General features: G+C 41.5%; 1 protein-coding gene across 11 annotated transcripts in view; it reads right to left on the minus strand.

The window, feature by feature from the left end:
- CHEK2 (checkpoint kinase 2) overlaps positions 1–9,639 on the minus strand; it is a 51,549-nt gene extending 41,910 nt beyond the window's left edge. The window contains exons 1-3 of one of the 11 annotated variants that reach the window (XM_045081538.1): positions 9,416–9,639; positions 9,151–9,261; positions 6,571–6,898 (exon numbers count right to left, since the gene is read on the minus strand). In XM_045081538.1, coding sequence (XP_044937473.1) covers positions 6,571–6,898; positions 9,151–9,261 — 439 coding nt within the window. In that variant the 5' untranslated portion in view covers positions 9,416–9,639. Of the gene's footprint in view, positions 1–6,570; positions 7,104–7,726; positions 7,780–8,150; positions 9,262–9,415 lie in introns of those variants that run through there. The other 10 variants (XM_045081534.1, XM_045081535.1, XM_045081532.1 and 7 more) reach the window with 10 other exon arrangements.

Below are 9,639 nucleotides of genomic sequence, written 5' to 3' on the forward strand. Positions count from 1 at the left end.
AAGACTCAGGAAAAAAGTACTAATATTGAAAACCAGATTAAATAGCAACAGGATACAAGATTGACATATCTTGTATCTGCTACATTTCTTTTTTTTTTTAATTTTTTTTTTAAGATTTTATTTATTTATTTGACAGAGAAAGAGATCACAAGCAGGCAGAGAGGCAGGGAAGCAGGCTACCCGAGCCGAAGGCAGAGGCTTTAACCCACTGAGCCACCCAGGCGCCCCATATCTGCTATATTTCTATACACCAAAACTGAAGCAGCAGAAAGAGAAATTAAGGAATTAACACCATTCACAACTGCGACAAAAAAAGCAATAAGATACCTAGGAATAAACCAAAGAGATTAACGACCTGTACACTGAAAACTATGGAACACTGATGAAAGAAAATGAAGATGACACAAAAAAATGGAAAGATATTCCATACTCATGAACTAGAAGGACAAATAATTAAAATGTCTATACTACCCAAAGCAATCTACACATTTAATGCAATTCCTATCAAAATACCAACAGCAGTCTTCCCAGAGCTAGAACAATCCTAAAAGTTGCACTGAACCACAAAAGACCTGGAGGAGCCAAAGCAGTCTTGAAAAATAAAAGCAAAGCTGGAGGCATCCCAACAATGAAAAAAACAAACAAACCAAAAACAGACTCTTAACTATAGAACAGAGGAGAAGTGGGGGGTGGGGGATGAGTAGAAATATGTGATGAGGATTAAGAGTACATTTATTGGGGGGGCGCCTGGGTGGCTCAGTGGGTTAAGCCTCTGCCTTCGGCTCAGGTCATGATCTCAGGGTCCTGGGATCGAGTCCCGCATCAGGCTCTCTGCTCAGCAGGGAACCTGCTTCCCCTCTCTCTCTCTGCCTGCCTCTCCGTCTACTTGTGATTTCTCTGTCAAATAAATAAATAAAATCTTAAAAAAAAAAAAAGAGTACATTTATTGGGACGCCTGGGTGGCTCAGTTCGTTAAGTGGATGGATGCCTTCGGCTCAGGTCATGATCCCAGGGTCCTGGGATCTAGTCCCATATCTGGCTCCTGGCTCAGCAGAGAGCTTGCTTCTCCCTCCCATTTTGCCTGCTGCTCCTCCTGCTTATACTCTCCCTTTCTGTTAAACAAATAAATAAAACCTTTAAAAAATTCTTTTAAAAATTTTAAAAAAAGAGTACATTTACCTTGCTAAGCACTGGGTAAGGTATAGTATAGCTGAACACTCTATTGTACACCTGAAACTGTCAGGCTCCAGGCTAGGTGAGGAGCCTGCTTCTCCCTCTGCTTCTGCCTGTTGCTCTGCCTACTTGTGCACTTGCTGTCTCTCTCTGTCAAGGTAAATTTAAAAAACAAAATAAAACAAAACAAAGACCACAATAACTTTAAAAAGTAAATAAATAAAAATTTTTTAAAAACACAAAAAATTTAACAGAATTACCATACTCTCCAGCAATTCCATTCCTAAATATAAACAAAAAAACTGAAAACAGGTACTCAAGCAGAGAGTTGTATGTGAATATTCATAGCAGCATTATTCACAGCAGCCAAAACAAAGAAATAATCCAAAATATCCATCAACAGAATGGATAAACAAAATGTGATATATACATGCAATGAAATATTATCTAACCAAGAAAGAAATAAAATTGATATATAATAAAAATGAATGAACTTTTTTTTTAAGGTTTTATTTATATATTTGATGGAGACAGCAAGAGTAGGAACACAAGCAGGGAGAGTGGGAGAGGGAGAAGCAGGCTTCCCGCTGAGCAGGGAACCTGATGCTGGGCTTGATCCCAGGACTCCGGGATCATGACCTAAGCCAAAGGCAGACGCTTAACAACTGAGCCACCCACACCCCTAAACTGAATGAACTTTTGAAATATTATGCTAAGGAGTGTCTGGGTAGCTCAGTTGGTTAAGCGTCTGCCTTCAGTTCAGGTCAAATCACACAACCGAGCCCCACATGGGCTCCCTGCTCGGCAGGAATTCTGCTTCTCCCTTTACCTCTCCCCCATTCATATTTTCTCTCTCTCTCTCTCTCTCTCTCTCTCTCTCTCGAAAAATAAATAAATAAATAAATTTAAAAAGAAAATAAAAGACAAGAAGTTTGCTGTGTTGGCCCGGAAGTAGATTAAAAGGTACCCTGATGCAAAGCAGGCAGGAATGTAAATTGGTGCAGCCATTATGGAAAGAAGAATGGAGATTCCTCCAAAAATTATAAACAGAACTGCCATATGATTCAGCAATTCCACTTCCAGGTATTTATGAAAAGATGTGTGTACCCCCACCTTCACTGCATAACTGTTTACAACAGCCAACACCTAGAAGCAACCTAAATGTCCAAAAGTCAATGGACAAAGAAAATATGGTATATGTGTATATATGTGTATATATACACACACACACACAAATGCACACATACATACTGGAATATTACTCAGCTATTAAAAAGGTATGAAATCCTGTCATTTGCAACAACATAGATGGACTCTGAAGGCACTGTAAATGAAATAAGTCAAAGACAAATACTGTACAATCTCACTTGTATGTCTTATATGGGGAATCTAAAAAATCTAAACTTGGGACGCCTGAGTGGCTCAGTCAGTTAAGCATCTGCCTTTGGCTCAGGTCATGATCCCAGGGTCCTGGTATTGAGTCCCACATCAGGCTCCCTGCTAGGGAGTCAATTCCCTCTGCCTGCCACTCTGCTTGTTCTCTCTCTCTCTCTCTCTCATTCTCTCTGGCAAATAAATAAGAGTCTTTAAAAAAATAATAATGAAAAACCTGAACTCATATAAATAGAAAGTGCTGGTTATCAGGGACTTGAGAGTGGGAAAATGGGGAGATGTTTGTTATAGGGAACAAACTTCTAAGTACAAGATAGTAAGTTCTGGTGATTTAATTTACAGTGTGGTGACTACAGTTAGTAATACTATATCATATATTTGAAAGTTGCTAAGAACATAGATCTTAAATTGGTTTTTTTAAATACTTTTTTTTTTAAAGGTTTTATTTTTATTTATTTGCTAGAGAAAGAGAGAGCACAAGCAGGGGGAGTGGCAAGCAGAAGGAAAGGGAAAAGCAGACTCCCCGCTAAGCAAGGAGCCCAATGTGGGGCTTGATCCCAGGACCCTAGGATAATGAACTGACCCAAAGGCAGATACTTAACTGACTGAGCCACCCAGGCACCTCTTAAGTATTTTCACCACAAAAAAGAAATGGTAATTATGCGATGTGAGGAGAGTATTAGTTAATACTAATGGTAGTAATCATTTTGCAATATATAACTGTACCAAATTAACATACTGTATACCTTAAATTTAAACAATGTCTCATGTTGATTACATGTAAATAAAGCTTGGGGGAGCAGGGAGAGGACTATTATCAGAGAAAAAATTTTATAAATACATAATGGTGATAGTTGCACGACATTTTATAAATGTAGTTAAAGACACTAAACATAATGGTTTACTTAATGTAAACCATATACAGTGGCAAAACTTTTCATTATATAGATATTCCCACAACAAAAATAAGTAAACATGGGGAGCCTGTTTGGCTCAGTCAGAAGAGAGTGCAACTCTTGATTAGGAGGTCCTGAGTTCAAGCCCCATGTGGAATACAGAGACTACTTAAATAAATAAAACTTTAAATACTAAGTAAACATTTAAAGAATACTTAAGAGTACATTTTTTTTTTAAGATTTTAAGTAATCGCTACATCCAATGCAGGGCTCAAACCTACAACCCCAAAAACAAGTCGCAAGCTCTACTGATGGAGCCAGGCAGGCACCCCAGGAATACATTTTTTAATTATTTTATTTATTTATTTATTTATTTGACAGAGAGAAATCACAAGTAGGCAGAAGTAGGCAGAGAAGCAGGCAGAGAAAGAGAAGCAGGTTCCCTGCTGAGCAGAGAGCCCAATGCGGGGTTCTATCCCAGGATCTTGGGATCATGACCCAGACCGAAGGCAGAGGCTTAACACACTGAGCCACATGGGCGCCCCAGGAACACATTTTTTAAAATGCAAGACTTACATACTGAAAATGACAAAACACCACTGAAAGAAATCAAAGAATACCTAAATAAACAGAAAGACATCCCATGTTCACAGATCAGAAGACTTAGAATTAATTTTTTTTTAACATTTATGTATTCGACAGAGAGAGAGAGAGATCACAGGCAAGTAGAGAGGCAGGCAGAGAGAAGGGGGAAGCAGGTTTCCCACCAGAGAGCCCGATGAGGGGCTCGATCCCAGGATCCTGAGACCACAACCTGAGCTGAAGGCAGAGGCTTAACTCACTGAGCCAACCACGTGCCCCAAGACTTGGTATTATTAAGATGTCAGGGTGCCTGGGTGGCTCAGTGGGTTAAGCCGCTGCCTTCAGCTCAAGTCATGATCTCAGGGTCCTGGGATCAAGCCCCGCATCGGGCTCTCTGCTCAGCAGTGAGCCTGCTTCCCCCTCTCTCTGCCTCTCTGTCTACTTGTGATCTCTCTCTCTCTGTCATATAAATAAATAAATAAAATCTTTAAAATAAATAAATGAATAAAATCTTAAAAAAAAAAAAAGATGTCAATACTCAGGGGCGTCTGAGTGTCTCAGTCAGTTGGGCATCGTACTCTTGGTTTCAGCTCAGGTCATGATCTCAGGGTCATGGGATCCAGCCCCACATCCAGCTCTGTACTCAGGGCAGAGTCCGCTTGTCCTTCTGCCTCTACTCCTCCCCATCCCCGCCCTTGCTCACTCTCTCTAGAATAAAAAACAAATAAAATCTTAAAAAAAAAAAAAGTCAATACTCCCCCAAATGATCTATAGATTCAATGTAAACCCTAATACAATCCAAGCTGCCTTCTTTGCAGGAAATGACAAGCTCATCTTAAAATTCATATGGACAAGGGACCCAGAATAGTCAAAACAATCTAGAAAAAGAACAAATCAGGACTCACACTCTGGATTTCAAAACTCACTACAAAGCTACAGCAATCAAGATTTTGTGGTGCTTACATAAAAGGACAGACACATAGATCAAGAGAATGGAACTGCAAGTCCAGAAATAAACCCTCACATTTATGGCCAAATGATTTTGACAAGGGTGCCAAGACCATTCAGCACATAAAGAATAGTCTCTTCAAGGGGCACCTGGGTGGCTCAGTAGGTTAAGTGTCTGCCTTCGACACAGGTCATGGTCCCAGGGGTCCTGGGACTGAGCCCTGTATCAGGGTCCCTGCTCAGCAGGGTGTCTGCTCCTGCCTTTCCCTCATGCTATCTCTCATGCTCTCTTTCTCAAATAAATAAAACCTTTAAAAATAAATAAATAAAAGAGTCTTTTCAAGAAAGTTCTCACACAACTGGGATAGTCACATGAAAAGAATGAATCTGGACCTCCACCTCATACCATATACAAAAAGCAACTCAAGGGACGCCTGGGTGGCTCAGTTGGTTAAGCAGCTGCCTTCGGCTCAGGTCATGATCCCAGCGTCCTGGGATCGAGTCCCACATCAGGCTCCTTGCTCCACGGGAAGCCTGCTTCTCCCTCTGACTCTGCCTTCCACTCTGTCTACCTGTGCTCGCTTTCGCTCACGCTCTATCTCTGACAAATAAATAAATAAAATCTTTAAAAAAAAAAAAAAAAAAAAAGCAACTCAAAATGCATCAATGGGGTAAACCTATAAAACATTTAGAAGAAAACAGGTGTGCATCAATAACTAATAATTATAATAAATCCTATTTATTGAGCAGCAGTCACTTTATGCTATTCCCCCTACCAGAATTTTCAGATTTTTATAATCTCACTTTTCATAGTGATCCAGCCCACTTCACCCTTTCTCACCATATGTTTCCCATTCACCATATGAGCCGTGAGCCTATCTTAAAACTATGGCTTACATGAGTAAAAGAAAACAGCTTCAAGTACTTACTTCTAAATTTGAAGTCGTACCTATGAACATTCCTCTATTATTCTCTATGTTTTACAGTTTCTTTTTCAAGTCATCAATGTTGGAGATGAAACAGTGAGTTATAAGGTACAAATAATATATTAGTCATTCTTTTTTAATATCAAAATGCTATTTCAAACATACCTAGAGTGAAATCTTACTGCTGGAATCAGAAAATGTGATAGAGGATGAGCAGATTTAAATTAAAAGGCTGGCTATTTTGAGTTAATAAATAACAGTCAACAAACAGCCTTCCCTATTCTGAAACTGTAAAATGGATGTTCTGAAGCTGCCACAGCAGAGGTTAAGTGGTGGTTTCTGTGGATTTGTCCATTACTGTTTGCAAGTTTGCATGAATCAGCATTTTTCTAGGGAAATGGCTTGCTGCACTCTTCAGATGCTCCAATGGACAACATTACAGATGCCCAGTTAATATTTGTTGAAAGATAAATGAGGGGGGTATCCACAGCAGGTAAAAGTAAATTCCCCCCAAAACTGCTTCCTTGGTTCCATCTTTCATCACCTTCAAACTTCGGAATCATTCCAGAAGTGCCTTGAGCTCTCTGCTACAGCTTTCTCAAACTATTTTTGTGAACAATTAACATTTTACATGATGTAACAAAAGGTCTTACCAAGATTGGGGAATCCATCCTGAAGGGCCCATAATCGAGCCCAAGGGGCGGGGACAGGCTCCTCGGGTTCTTGGTCCTCAGGAATAGAACAGAGTTCTTGGGTAGACACTGTGTCCAAAGAGCTCAGCGTTCCTGAGCTGGAGTGAGAGGACTGGCTAGATGTGGGTGCCGTGCTGCTGGAGCTGGACGTGCCTTGAGACTGTGAAGAGCCGCCATGTGTCTGGGAGGAGATGCCTTGAGACTGAGAGAAGCCACCTTGGGACTGGGAACAGGTGCCACTGCCGTGGGACTGCTGACACTTCCCTTCCGTCTCTCGAGACATCACGACCTCAAAAGTAAGTGTCCAATAATAAGGTAAGTTTCAAGAAACAAGACTAAAAGTTCAAGAGGGAAGAATGGGCAAGGGCACTTGGGTGGCTCTTATCAGTTAAGCCTCAGACACTTTATTTCAGCTCGGGTCATAATCTCAGGGTCATGAGATCCAGCCCTGCAACGTCCAGGATCTGCACTGGGTATGGAGCCTGCTTGGGATTGTCTCTCTCCCTCTCCTGCCCTTCCACTCTCCCCACACCCACACAAGGGCAATCTCTCTCTCTCTTTTAAAAAAATAAAAATAAAAAAGTAAAGGATGGGCATATTTAACGTCAGGAAAAAAAAAAAATCCAGAGCAAGCATGTTCTGCAAAAGTTAAAATTCTAAGACTAGATTGATCTATAGCTCTTCTGGGTTGAGCTTTTCATCCTATCATTTCAAACTAGATCAGTTTTTTGTATGACAGCCACAAATCACAGGGAAAAGAAAACAAAAAATAATTTGAAGGTTATAAATAAGTTAAAAGAAATGAACTAAGTCGGGGGTGGGAAGGAAGACTTTATAACAGCTTTCATTCATCTAATTTTTAAAAATTAGAAATGTGGAGTACTTGGGTGGCTTGGTCAGTTAAGTGCCTGCCTTCAGCTTGGGTCATGATCCTGGGGTCCTCGGATTGAGCCCCATGTCAGGCTCCCTATTCAGTGGCAAGTCTGCTTCTCCCTCTCTCTCTGGCTGCTTCTACCCCTCCTTGTGCCCTCCTTCTCTCTGTCAAATAAATACATGAGTAAAATAAAAATAAAAATTAGAAATGAAGGGCACTTGGGTGGCTCGGTCAGTTAAGCACCTGCCTTCGGCTCAAGCACTCTCCCTCTGCTGCTCCCACTGCTTGCTCTCTCTCTGTCAAACAAATACATACATAAATAAAATCTCAAAAAAATAAAAATTAGAAATGAAACTTAAAAGGTATTCATTGATACAATCAACACTATACTTAAATTTCAAGTTTAGGAACAATAAAGAAGAGGAAGGGTCATATGGCTTCAGGTAAAAAAGATAGCCAAAGAGAAACATAAACTAATTCACTGCACCAGGCCAGGGGTGACCATTTACATTAAATGTCACAAATACCCCTCCTCCCCCAAGCCTGCCCCAGGACGGTGAAGACCACATCCTGTTTGTTCACTTTAGATTCCCTGACTCCGAACTGAGGGCCAGGCTATTAATGAAGCAGTAACACAAAGAAGTCTCCCACAAACAACTCCACCTACCCTTTTGTGATGCTGAGTAACGATCGGTGCTCACCTTTCATCCTAAAAGGCCTTTCAGCCCAACAGATTCCTATGAAAACAAGCTCATCACAGCGGACCACAACAGGTTCCCACCCTCACTTTAGAGTTAATTCGATGAACACTTAAACTCTGATAACAGTCAAGTGTAAGTAACTGTCAATCCCTAAGTTTAAATCCCTAGTGTGATTCCTTTTTTATTAAAGGGGGGGGGGGGCATTCTCTCTTCTCTCCTGATAGCCATACTCAGATAGCTTTCCAGATACAAAGATACTGATGACTTTTTCTTAAACCACACCACGAAAGTGATCCCAGAACTAAGTGTGCCACTCCAGGACCTAAAGCTCTAATACTACTGCCTCAATCAAGGCTGCAACCTCTTACAGCTTTTGAGCAAGACTTCTCCACCCTGAGAACTGACAAAAGACCGTCAAGAAGTGGCTGCTATCCCCGGTTATGGTAAGGGTCCAGTAGACAGACGGAAACCACAGAAGCCTCAGCTATGAGGAGGAGGAGGAAGTATATGGAAATATTAGAGGTAAACAAGTCTGGAGTCGGATGCCTGAGTCAAATCCTTGCATGACCTTCAGGTAGATCACCTCACTGAATGGGTAGATCTTGATAATTAAATGAGATGACACATTAAGTCTCCTCCCCCAGTAATGCCTGATCATTGGGAGAAAAGAATTCCAGTCCCAAAGAATCCGACAGCCGGAAAGGGGTTTACAAGTGCAACACAGTTTTTTTTTTTTTTCAAATACAGAAACTGAGCCCCAAGATGGGCTGGTGCCTTCCTACCCTCTCCTCGCCACCCGATCCCACACTCTTACTTATGGACACTCGCTGGGCATCCTCCTACACAAGTCAGTGTGTCTCCAGCTCCTGCAGCGCCTAGCTGCTAAGATTGGGTTCTTAATACGTTTTTTCCGAAATTGAATCTAAAATATGGTAATTACTAAGATTTAAATAACTCTTTACAAACCAACTTCCCTCTGGTTTTGAAGAACACAACTTCGTCCTTTCTTACGCTGCACGTCTGGGCCAGTTTCAGCTTGTAAGTAACAGGGGAAGTGAACTTCACTTCGAAGTTCATCTGCAATGGAAGACAGTCACCCATTCCTCTCCTCCCCCCGACCGAGCTCAAAAAACACACAAAGAGAAAATTCTGGAGATTCAGCGTGCATTAATACCCTGGGGACTGGAATCGAACCCCAAACACCCAAGAGAAGTTCCCCACTATGACTCACCGCGTGAGCCCACCTGAGGTCAAACACTCAACAGCAGCTGCAGCCAGCAGCGTGGCGCTAACCAAGCACATACAAACTCCACCCTCAGCCAATCAGAACACCCTTCGTCGATGCCGGACCAATGAACAGCGGCGGATGTGGCCGTCCACACGTAACCTCAATGCTTGCTGGGAATTGTAGTTTAAAATGAGGAGCGGGACACTCGGAATCCAGGATCCCGCCCC

The sequence above is a fragment of the Mustela putorius genome, unplaced genomic scaffold, assembly GCF_011764305.1.
Source record: "Mustela putorius furo isolate JIRA1106 unplaced genomic scaffold, ASM1176430v1.1 tig00000578_pilon_pilon_pilon, whole genome shotgun sequence".
Taxonomy (NCBI): domain Eukaryota; kingdom Metazoa; phylum Chordata; class Mammalia; order Carnivora; family Mustelidae; genus Mustela; species Mustela putorius.